The sequence below is a fragment of the Chiloscyllium plagiosum genome, unplaced genomic scaffold (genome assembly GCF_037043375.1).
Source record: "Chiloscyllium plagiosum isolate Xiang-an unplaced genomic scaffold, Cpla_swu_hap1 HiC_scaffold_21, whole genome shotgun sequence".
Lineage (NCBI taxonomy): Eukaryota > Metazoa > Chordata > Chondrichthyes > Orectolobiformes > Hemiscylliidae > Chiloscyllium > Chiloscyllium plagiosum.
The window spans coordinates 27,413,137-27,426,162 of record NW_028270159.1 but is presented as its reverse complement, the minus strand read 5'-3'; the positions used below and the strand labels follow the sequence as shown (position 1 = coordinate 27,426,162).

The following is a 13,026-nucleotide window of genomic DNA, read 5'->3' as shown; positions in this document are numbered from 1 at the left end:
TTATCAGCCAATGACTTCTCATGTCCCCTCTGGGCTCTTCTTAGCTCTCCCTTTAGGTCTTTCCTGGCTAGCTTGTAACTCTCAAGTGCCATCACATCTCATCCTAACATAAGCCCTCTTCTTCCTCTTGGAGAGATTCAACTTCCTGAGTAAACCATGGCTCCCGCGCTCGACAACGTCTTCTCTTCCTGACTGGTACATACTTACACACTTAATAAGCTCCACACTTCAACTGTGCCCATCCCCTGCAGCTTCCTTCCCCATCCTATGCATCCTAAATCTTTCCTAATCGCATTGTATTTGCCTTTTCCCCAGCTATAACTCTTGCTAGTACATACCTATCCCTTTCCAGCACTAAAGTAAACAGAATTGTGGTCACTATCACCAAAGTGCACATCCACCTCCAAGTCTAACACCTGGCTGGGTTCATTACCCAGTACCAAATCTAATGTGGCCTTGCCCCTTGTTGGCCTAACTTCATACTGTGTCAGGAAACCATCCTGTACACATTGGACAAAAACTGACCCATCTAATGTATTTGAACTATAGTATTCCCAGGCAATATTTGGAAAGTTAAAGGCCCCCATAACAACTACCCTGTCACTTTTGCTCCTATCGAGGATCATCTTTGTTATCCTATCCTCAACATCCCTGGAATTATTTGGAGAACTATTGATAACTCCCAACAGGGTAACTTCTCCTTTCCTGTTTCTAATCTCAGCCCATAGTACGCCAGTAGAGGAGCCCTCAAACGTCCTTTCTGCAACCATATTACTACCGCGACTAACAGTGCCACATCACCTCCTCTTTTAGTATTTTCCTGTTCTTACTGTAACATCTAAATCCAGGAACCTGCAATAACCATCCCTGTCTCTGTTCTACCCATGTATCGGAAACGGCTACAACATTGAAATCCCAGGCACCAACCCAAGTTCACCCACCTTATTCCAGATGCTCCTGGTGTTGAAGTAGACACACTTCAAACAAACTTCTTGCCTGCCATTGCCTTTTTGCAATCTTGAAATCTTAGTTCTGACTTCATTATTCTCATCCTCCCTTGAACTATAATTTTGGTTCCCATCCCCCAGCTGAATTGGTTTAAATCCACCCAAAGAGCAGTAGCAAATTTCTCCCCCAGGATATTGGTACCCCTCTGGTTCAGTTGAAGACTATCTTGTTTGTAGAGATCCCACCTACCCCAGAAAGAGCCCCAATTATCCACTATTCCAAAACCCTCCCTCCTGCACTATGCCTGTGGTCACATATTCAACTCCTCTCTCTCCTGGTTCCTCGCTTCACTGGCACATGGCATGGACAACAAACCAGAGATAACAACTCTGTTTGTTCCACCTCTAAGCTTTCACCCTAGCTCCCTGAATTTCTGCTTTCATTTCTCGATCTCTTCCTATGTTGTTGGTGCCAAAATAGACAATTCCACATTTGATCAGATTACACTCCATTTACCATATGCTCAGTCACTTAATTATCTTTTTCAAAGCTTTATTTCCTTTTAAGAACATTTTTCATCCATAACTATATCTTCCATTACTTCATCTCAGGCATTTACATAAATGCCTTATGCAACAAGCCATGTAAATGGAGTCCATGGGTGGAAGGTTGGCTTCCATGAGGGTCAGAGTTGTCCACACAACCTTCTGTAGTTTCTTATGGTCCTGAGCAGAACAGTTGCCACACCAGGCCATCATGACCCAGACAGTATGCTTTCAATGGTGCATCTGTAAACGTTAGTGAGTGACCTTGTGGACATGCCAAATTTCTTAAGCCGCATATGGAAGAAGAGGCATTGTTATGCCTTCTTGACAATCCCATCTACATGGGGAGTCCAAGACAGGTGGTTGGTTTTCGGCACTCCGAGCAACTTGACCCTCTCCACCCTCTCAACCTCAGCTCCATTGATGTGGGTGGGGAAGGGTTCACCTTCCTTCCTTCTGAATTCAATGCTCAGTTATTCTGTTTTGCTGACATCGAGAGGGAGGTTGTTCTCATTGCACTGCATTACCAAGTCCTCTATCGCCTTTCTGTATTCTGACCTGTCATTGTTACCAAAACCGTCCTACTATGGTGATGTAGTCAGCCAACTTTTATGTGGCGCTCATTCGGAATTTGGCAACACAGTTGTGGATGTGCAACGAGTATAGTAGGGGGTTCCAGTGTTGAGCGTTATCGTGGCGGAGATACAATTGTCTATCTTCACTGATTGCGGTCTGTAGATGAGAAAGGTGACGACCCAGTTGCAGAGGGCGGAGCTGAGACCGAGGTCTCCAAGTTTTGGTATCAATCTGGAGGGGGTAAATGGTGTTGAAGGCAGAGTTGCAGTCAATGAGCAGGAATCTGAAGTAGGTCCAGGTCTGTCACTTTCCTTGAGTTGACTCCCAGGAAGACCGATGTTCTGCAGTGGTGACAGTGGTACAGGTGCGTTTGGGACTGTCTGAACAGGTGGCACCGCATGCTGACATTCTGCTCAAACTGAGCATAGAAAGCTTTGAGCACATCAGGGAGGGATGCGCGTTTGTCCGCTATCCTGCTCTGCTTCATTTTGTATCCCGTATGTTGTTTCGGCCTTATCCCAGGCAGAGGGAGTCGGTTTGGTTGGTTGGGTCTCTAACTTGGTCCAATATTGCCTCTTGGCATTTCTGATGGTGCTGTGGACGTCATATTTGGATTTCCTGTATAGGTCTGGGTCATCCAACTTGAATGCTACATACATGGCCTTCAGTAGGGAATGAACTTCCTACTTCATCCAAGGTTTCCAGTTGAAGAACACTGGATTGACTTGTTTGGTACACAACCAAGTCCATGACAGTGGTGGCAAACTCATCTAGGTTTTCCACTAAGTATTTGACTACAGTACATTGCACAGATTCCAAGCAGTCCTAGAGATGTCTTCCACTGCCTCAGATCAGTATTGTACTTCTCTTTGTGAACGGCCCCCCCAATTCAGCTTCTGCTTGTAAGCAGTGAGGAGGAACACAGCACGTTTCCATTTTTAAATTTATCACTGATTCTGGAATGTCACATATTTGCTACAGTGAAGCACAATGTGAAATATTTGCTTAATTCATTTGCCACTTCCTTATTTTCCATTCTTAATGCTTCTATCTCATTTTCTAAAGGACCATCACTCACTTATTTAACATTTTTTTCTTTTTAAAAGATTTATAGAAACTATTATTTGTGTTTTTATATTTCTGGCTAATTTTCTCTCATTTTCCAACTTGCCACCTGCCTTTACACAAAATTTTTTGTTTCTACTTTTAGTTTGATATTATCTTTAATGTTTGTAGGTAATCATGGATAATCGGTCCTTCTTGTTTGTTGATATGTGCCTATGGATCCTTTAACCTAACTTGCCAATTCATATTAACCAACTCTACCTTCATGCCTTCATAACTGCCCTTACTTAAATAAAGTCTCGAACATGGTCATCTCTCCCCCATACTGAATGTAACATTCAATCATAATATGGTCAACTGTTACCCAGGGCTTCACTCTGAGATCATGAGATCTCTCAGCACAGATCGAAATCAAGTATAGCATGCTCCCTCATAGGCTTCAGAGGGAACTGTTCCAAGAAACTATCCTGAAAATAATTAGTTCTCCTCATCTAAGCTACCTTACACTTTAGGTCGCTGTGCAAGCTTCCACAAACAAATGTGACAATGACTGAATCATCTTTCTTTCTGCTGTTGATTCAGAGACAAATATTGGCTAGGATCTCAGGAATAACTCTATTCTTCTTCAAAATATTACTGTTGGACTTCTTACAGTCATCTGTGAGAACAAACACATTCTCAGTTTAATGTCAAATCCAAAAGACTACAACCAGAAGAGTAGCACACTGTCTATACTGCACTGCAGTCTCAACATTTGTGCCCAAATCCTGAAATGGTACTTGAACTCACAACCTTACATGCAGAATTCAGAGTGCAACCAACTAAGCCATTACTGACACAAATTGTGATATCAAACATTCCTTATTTTGTTCCTTATTTAATTTATATTCACAAGTCAAAAGAGAAATTTATTTACCTAATGAGCGAGAGGAATATAGAACTTGCTATCCCCAAAGAATAGTTGGAGTGAATACTACATTTACACTTATGGAGATGTGAGATGAGTTAATAATGGAGAAATAAATGAAGGATATATATGTTAAAAGAGTTAGATGAAAACTGGTGTGAGGAAAATTTATGTTGATCATTAATGGACACAACCTTACAAACACAATAGTTTCATGCTTAATCCAGCCTCTTTGCACACTGTTCTCCAACATAAACAGGACTATAGCTACAAAAATGCAGCTGGTAATGTGAAAGAGAGAAAAAATTCAAGAAACCGCTCTGCAACATCAATGGAATGTCAGAACAATGTGACAGCAGTATTCCCTTAAGGAATCTAAATAGGCTTCTAGTTTTCAATAACTCCCGAATTATTCTGCATCACAGATGCACAACTGTATTGCAACAAAATGGATGCCTCTGACAAATTTACTTCCAATGATTATATTCTACCTAATGAAAGCAATTTCTGTCAGCGGGAAGTTGTACTTTAAAACCACACTCACAAATCTGAATCATAACAAAAACTGGTATAAGAAATTTCTTTAGTGCATTTCAGAGTGGCAACAGTTCCAACAGTATTAAATATATACTCTGGTGAGGGTTTGATTTCTGGATTTCATCTTCATCCATCATATAGAGACTTTTCTCTATAGCCAAATCTATGAATACATGAATATTTAAAGAATAAACCACACAAAAATCTTTTAAAAGCTACAGAAACATTCAGATTTTTGTTATATCTTTAAATACAAACAGTAAGTTCATGTGTGGTAATTGGGTACAATACAAAAAAAAAAGTCGGTTGTTTTAAAACCGTTCTCGCCCATGAAATATCTCCAGTATTAAAGATAATGTAAGTTATACTATTTTACCACTATCATGACACTTGGAGATAACAGGAGAGACCAATGGAGCTAGACTGGATTTGGAAGAAGTAGGAAGATCAATGTTTGAAGATAGGATTGGATTAGCAACAAGTAGTAATACTGAGGCTTGGTTTAGAAAGAGCAGAGAGGATCGAAGCTTGAACTTGAATATAACATGAGATAGAGTAGCACTTACGAATTATTTAGTAGATATAGGGATTCACCCTGGTAATCAGATGACCACAATCAATTTCTGAGGCAAACCTTTACAATACTTTATATTCACAACATACAGACATGGGAGAATGTGCCAACTCCACACAAACAGTTGCGTGAGGCTGGAATCGAACCTGGGTCCTTGGTTCTGTGAGGCAGCAGTGCTAACCACTGAGCCACCCATTATAAAATCCAATGTGGATTCGTAATAGCATGGAGTGAATCCCACACTTTCATAGTGCTTTATTTACTTAATGGAAACCAATAGGTTGGAAAGCTTTTTTTTTTGCAAATGTCCTAGCTGAAGTTAAATCTATGAAACAGTTTCGCGTAGAGAAAGGAGCTAAAACAGGAAAGTTGGGAAGTAGGTTACCTCAGTGTCTGGTTTTAGTTTAATATTTCTGTACCAGACATGTTTCAGTACAATTCTGACAAGAGTTATCCAAAACTGAAAAAACCTGAGGTGTGTGAATAATCAAAGTATTCCCACGGTATAGGTAGAGTCTGCACCAACTCTCTGAACAGCATCCTATCCAGACCCATCCCATCCTACCTAACTGTACCAGATACACACCATTTTTTTTTTGCAATGCTAAGCTGTACACGAGTTTGTACTGTGTTTGATGTAATATTTTCTTATTTTTCTTCAGGGTTAGTTGGTGTAGAGTGTTAGTTGGTGTACAGCATTCTTCTGAACTCCATCTACCCAACTCCATGTGTTATAACTAGCAGTTATTAAAGAACTGCACATATATATAACAAAGAGTGTAAAATGGGAAGAAACACACAAAAAAGAAAGATAAGCAAAAATGAAGACACACCGAAACGAGTAAAAAATAGCAATATATCAAGCGAAAGGAAAAAAACACAGGAAAACAAAGCAATACAGATGACAATACATACTGAAAGTTATACGAAGCCACAGTCAGTTTTTAATTTTATCTTTGATCAATGCGAGATACCTTTGTGCACAGAATTAAACTAGAAGACAACTAATTACGTAAGAATGTATGTAACAATATTATTCACCTAAATCTTCAAAATGCTCTTTATAAAGTATCCTTTCATCAATACTAATAGCAAGACATTAAGGTACTGGTATGTATTTGTTTGGAACTGAAAACAATGTAGACATTTCACGTTCCTTTGTTGCAACTTAGTCTACAAAAGGTTTGAATGCATATAGAGTCAAAAATTATATTGGTAGCTGAGAAGAAATAATTCAGAGCAATAATCTTTTAGTGCCTCAAGATGAACACAAGTTGGTCTATCAAAGAAAAAAATTTGGCATGGCAGGTTCAAATTCAATATCTTTTACAAGGTATGTGTGAAATTATTTAGCAAGCACAAGTTCAGTACAATAGAATCACTGAAATGTAACCACAAGCTGAATACAAAGCAATTGCAATCTACAGTAAGTATGAAGATGGGTGGTTCCATTTGAGCATTTTTTTTAATAACATACTTAAACATTTTTGAAACAAGTTTTGAAAAGAAACCTGGGCTAAGAAACAAAATAATTACACAAGCAAAATAATCTCAAGAACAATAATCAGATCAATATTGAAGGGAAAAAGATTGATTGATGCACTTTCAAAACAGTTATAGTTTTCTAGTGATAGCATCAAAAGACCACACAACATTAAACTTTCACTGTGCCATGCACTGAACATACATGCCATGATGCTGCTAAATGCAACTTGCAGAAGATCAACTGGACATTTGCTGATGACAAGGGAAGGGAATTTACATATGTGATTAGTGGAAGCTTTCCCAATGCCATAAGAATAATTACTAACAACTCTGATACATTTTGCTTCAAAAACTGTGCTTAAAACTCAAAAGCCAGGATATCAAATGTAAACAATGCTCACATACAAGACACTTTTAACATACAAACCAAATCAGCTCAGTGATGCTCATCTGGATTCAGTCAGGGAAATATATTATTTTCAAACCAGTGGAGAACAGTAAGAATAATTTCTGATCCTTTCACCTCTATTTTTTTGCCAAATTCATAATGAGAAGAGAAGAGATAAAAAGGATCATGATCAATTAATCTGTGGATTCCTATCGATGGAAACAATGGAATTTCTAATTGGAGTGAGGAACATATCAGAAAATCTTACAATTTATAGAGTTGCCTGGATAAATAACTCCCCGAATTCATAATGAACTTGGAAGACTGGAGGATTGAGTGTATGATAAAACATAATGCAGGCCTTTCAAGATGTTGTAGGAAACCAATACAAAGCAATCCATTTTGGGAAGTCAGGAACATTTTCTCACTTGTGTTATGAATAATGTATAACTAAATTTAATTTGTATTTTGTGTGTTGAGAAGGGAGAAGTATAGTTTTAGCTTCAGTTTCTTAAAGAGTTGTTAATGGGAGATTAGTGCCAATGAATCCAGAAAACTCTTTATTTGGATGCACCCTAATAAGGTTTTGCAATCTTGAAGTAGAGAGCTGGGGTGAATAGGTCAATGCATTAAATGCATTCAGAAAAAAACAAATTCTCTTGTTGCCTGGAGACAGGGATCCAAAGGATCAATAAGATGGGTATGTGAGACAGTGAAGGCTAAAGTGTTAAACTGTCATGTAACAAATCTGGCAAAAACCTCCAGAAACTGAGTTAGAGAACTTATGGGTTTGCTCTGAAGCTAAAAGTAAGAGTTTGTTTAGCTTGAGATTTATTTTGGGCATCTCAGGAAGAGATACCCACTGAAGACAAATAGCATCTAGTAAATACACAAAAGATCAATAAAAGGAATCTGGGTGCAGCTGTACCAACTTGAGCAAGAAGCCTAAGTGTGGAGAGTGTGCAGACTCATTACTCAAGTTTAGGGGTTAGTAAGGACTTTGCTGGCAAAAAGAAGTTGAAAGAGTTTGAATTTTTTACTGGTGTTTGTAATGATTTATTTTCCATCTTATCGAGTGTTAATGATTTTCTTCTTGTTTAATAAGCTTTCGATTTTTGTTAGAAGTTCACTAATGGATTCTTGTGAATGCGTTGAGTAACAGTTTAACAAAAAAAAAGTTAAGGTCTAAAAAGCCAATTTCACTCTAGGGACTGCCTTGTCTGTAATAACATCAGCCAGCATCATAATACTTGGCACAAAAACTCTTTGACAAATTCAAAAAAGATCGGTGGAAGTGTTCTCTCCTTAAGATAGTAGAAAGAAATGAATCAACTACCACTACAAAAGCCTTAAGTAATTGCAACACCAACCTGTCTAAATGACTGTATGTAATTCTGGCATAGGTAGCTCTGAAAGGTTATGCTAATCACTCTTCATAGCCCTCAAAAAATGATTCCTTTAAAACCTCTTTGAACTGTTGCTCTCAAACATGTTGTGAATAATAGCTATTCTAATCTATTTTGTCCAATGTAAATAAGTGAATGAAAACTCCAGCCCTTTATCTATCAATGCAAATATAGATTAAATAAGGCTGACAGGCATAAATTTATCCACACAGTGTATAAAATGACTTAAGCAGTGCAAATGAATTAACCGAAACAGCTATGGAAACAGCTGTTGGCAAGTCTTTTGAATTTGATGGATTTGCTTTGTTCAGTTAGATAATTTTCTAAGACTATGAACATATATCCTGCTTGCACTGAGATGAGAACATGTGAACTGATTTCCTGCATTTGCGCACCTCCCACATTCACATTCTGTTTGGTTATCAGCATCTGATGACAGGAACTCAAGCAAGTTTGAAAACCTAGTATGCGAATATTATGCAAAACGACAGATGGTAAGGGGATTGATTACAAAGGTGGAATCATGTTCCTTGTTGGTTTTGGGCTTGTACATGTTTAACTAGCACAGCTACACATGGACATTCTGGCCCCAAATCAACTTGGGACTGCACATACTACAGGAGGTCATTCATAATTTTACATAAAATCCTAATATTTCATATGGCTTACATCTGATGTGCAAAAAAGGCCCTGACGCCCTCCTGTGCTATGCAGCCTTGGAAGGGCTTCTTTGTACTAGATTATGGATAAACAGAAGCTATCTCACGAATGACGGTGAGGCAGGCTATTTCCTTCAGAGCAGTGTAGTAGAGATTTCTTCACTCCTCCCTACAACTGGCACAAGTGATTGCTCTGTCAGTCTGGTTCATTTTTTGTACCTTTGCTATTCTGCTCACACCTTCTGCAGTTAACTAAACAGAAACAAAATATTTTTGATACTGGAAATCTGAGATAAAGCAGAACATGCAGGAAATATTCAGCAGGTCAGACTGTATCTGTGAAGAGAGAAACAGAACTGAAATTTCAGCTTGATAATCTTTCAACAAAACTGGTGGGAAGAGTTAGAAATGCTTTAGATTTTAACCGGATGCAAAGTTGGGGGGCTTGGAAAAGATCGGAAGGCAGCTATTAGACAGAAGAGCTTCAGTGATAACAGGGATGGCCATTCAAGAGCAAAAGAAATGGTAATAAGACAAGTAGAATGAACTGATGGCAGACTGATGAAATCTGCAGCCAAAGAGCAAAAACTGAAATGCAAAATAGTGAAACAAAAACCTGCAAAGAAACACAAAACAACATGAAAGAGGTTACAGTCTATTGCTCTAACTAGAGAACTTTTGAAAAAAAGTTTATTGCTTTTATTTTAAATATTTACAGCACAATAAGAGATTTGGGTGAAGAAAGGTGGGGAGAGGCTCAAGAATATCACAAAAGTCACATGGGCTGTTGTGCCAAACAGACTGCTTCCCTGTAGTATTGTATATTACCCTAAGTAGCTCTATTTATTTAGACATGTTAGATATATTCACGATAAACAATTGTTACAATTTCTTATATTATGTCATCTGTATATTTTACTTTAGTAGTAGCTTGAGAAAGTGACATTGTAGTTTATAGGGGGAGCACGGTGACTCAGTGGTTAGCACTGCTGCCTCACAGCACCAGGGTCCCAGGTTCTGTGTGGAGTTTGCACATTCTCCCAGTGTCTGCGTGTTTCCTCCAGGTGCTCCAGTTTCCTCTCACAGTCCAAAGATGTGCAAGGTGGGTGAATTAGCCATGTTAAAATTGCCCATTGTGTTAGGTACATTATTCAGAAGGAAATGGATCTGGATGGGTTACTGTTCAGAGGTCGGAGTGGACCTGTTGGGCCAAAGGGCCTGTTTCCACACTGTAGGGAATCTAATCTAATCTACTTACAGTTCTTTGTGTTATCAACCACAACAAAACCATTGTATAAGTAGTCAGATTTACAGCACAAGCTTAAATTTTTTTTTCTCCATTGTTCTCAGATAATTTGGGTACCCTATTCGCTAGGAGAACACAGACGCGCACACAGTCACCCACACACACCCTTACAGACACACACACTCCCACACTTACACATGCACCCCCTCACAGACTTAAGACACTCTGCACTCACTACACACACATGTACACTTTCTCACAAGCCCAACCCCCAACCCAGACAGACAGACAGACACACACACACACACAGACACAGACAAAGACCCACATGCACACATATATTTTGTGGGGTGAATTTGTACTTGCAGCGTTACATTACACTTTGCTCAAAAACTGCATGAATTCATGTAAAACTCCGTTATCTCACTTTTTAGATTATAATCAATCTAAACATCATGGCATAGACAGAGAACACGGGGGACCAACAGTTCAACATATTATCTAGCTATCACCATTGTTAACAGCTAACCTGAGAATGCAACTTTTTTAAAAAAGGTTTTGTGATTTACACATGAAAGAAGAAGTGAAACTATCATGGTATTTTAACAGATGAAAGGCTTAACAGACAATCAATTTTTCAATAGTATAATTTCAGTTACATCACACTGTAAAGTTTTGCTATAAATTCTGTGTGTTAGGATTGAGCCCTCCACTACCACCTGATGAAGGAGCGATGCTCCGAAAGCTAGTGTGCTTCCAATTAAACCTGTTGGACTATAACCTGGTGTTGTGTGATTTTTAACTTTGTACACCCCAGTCCAACACCGGCATCTCCAAATCATGATTGGCATAAACATGGTTGAAGACTTGCTTGAAGGACAATGGGAGTGCTTCTCCTTGCCCAGAAGAAATTCAGCAAAAGCCACTTACATTTTTGAGGCAGCAGTCTCACTCTCCTTTTACCAGGGAAACCTATGCAACAACTTATATAGGAAAATCACGCTTCCAAATGCACAGTGAGAATTAAAGTTAAATATGTGGATGAAGTGTTCTACTTCTCAAGGCATAACGTAAACATAAATGTGAAACAGGTAGACACACCATCTTGAGAACTACTCATCATTTTAAAATTTTGAAAGACAACCCCACTCGAATTCTACTCTTGTCATTAGGTCAGGTGGGTAATATCAGTAATATTATATGATTTTATACTGATATTCTCGAAGGTAATAAGTCAAAGGGATAGCAAAACACAAATGCTTGGCACGCAATAGAATTCTTGTTTCTTCTGCCCCATTATGCAGATATTATTTATACAAGTAGTATTCTTATCATGTAAAAATAAATTTTGTTCAACATCTTACCAGCAGTAGTCCAATAGATGAGGAGGAAGGACAGGAATGTAAACATGCTGCCAAAACATCGGATATAGCATAGCTGCTGACCCATGGATACAGGCTGTTAACTACGAGGGAAAAGAAAAATTGCTTACCAAATCAAAAAATAGGTAAGTGAATATTCCAAACAAGCTATCCTTCATAATGAAGTACATTTCAAGTGAAGTAAAATCTTCTGATTAACTATAGTATCCAATTTTTGAATTTGAAGAATAAGTGATTAACAAATGTTTGAAAAATTAAATCAACATAAATAGTACCTCTAAACTAAATGCTAAAATCATTCATTCTGGTCTGTGTACTAATATCTCAAGTGAATAATCTAACATGTGTTATGCTGAAATGGAGGCCTTGAATTGATTAAAACACTGTACTTGGTTTTGGTCCTGTCAGATAATTAAGCACCATCCTCAATATCAACACTCTCTTCTGAATTGTTACTGTAGCCTAAGTAACAGACACATTGCACTGAAAACAGCATAACGATCCAGCACCTCTACATTACAACCAAAAGATTTCTATGTAAACCAACAAACAGAGAAGTTCCAATGTGAGATAAACAAATTATTCATTAAATATCTGAGAGATTTTCTGTACAGGTAAAACCAACCGCTTATAATGACCTACAGTCTGAAGTAAATTTGCTTTATGATGTAGATCCACAATTCGTTGTGATGTATTCTGGCATTCAAACCTACAAGTCACATGGCTGATACAAGTTATGTAACGTCTCAAATTAAAAACAGTAGAGGCCTTTTGATGCACTTCCACCTTCTGTAAAGATGCATGACAAAGCTTCACTTCTCCAAGCTATACAATGAGCTAAAATAACTATTCACCCTATGTATACAGGTGTTGTTTGTGCAAAATCCAATATATTGCAATGACATTAATTATAAGCAATACATAGCAGAAGACTATGGCTTTGCTATAGTTTTCATGTGTTTTTCAAGTATAGGGTTAGTTGTGGCTGCACAGGACATTGGTTAGGTCACTTTTCGAATATTGCATGTAATCCTGGTCACCTTCCTATCAGAAGGGTGTTGTGAAACTTGAAAGGGTTCAGAAAAGATTTACAAGGATGTTGCCAGGGTTGGAGGATTTGAGCTATAGAGAGAGGCTGAACAGGCTGGGGCTGTTTTCCCTGGAGCCCAGGAGGCTGCGGGGTGACCTTGTAGAGATTTAGAAAATCGTGAGGGCATGGATAGGGTAAATAGACAAGGTCTTTTCCCTGGGGTGGGTGAGTCCAGAACTAGAGAGCATAGGTTTAGGGTAAGAGGGGAACAATGTAGA

At 38.4% G+C, this 13,026-nt stretch overlaps 1 protein-coding gene across 6 annotated transcripts in view; it reads right to left on the bottom strand.

Annotated features, from left to right (window-relative positions):
- The window catches only part of dennd1a (DENN/MADD domain containing 1A), a 533,820-nt gene that overhangs the window by 242,160 nt on the left and 278,634 nt on the right, over positions 1–13,026 (bottom strand). For all 6 annotated transcript variants that reach the window (XM_087998441.1, XM_043720136.2, XM_043720139.2 and 3 more), the window contains one exon: positions 11,701–11,801. In XM_087998441.1, coding sequence (XP_087854567.1) covers positions 11,701–11,801 — 101 coding nt within the window. The remainder of the gene's footprint in view (positions 1–11,700; positions 11,802–13,026) is intronic.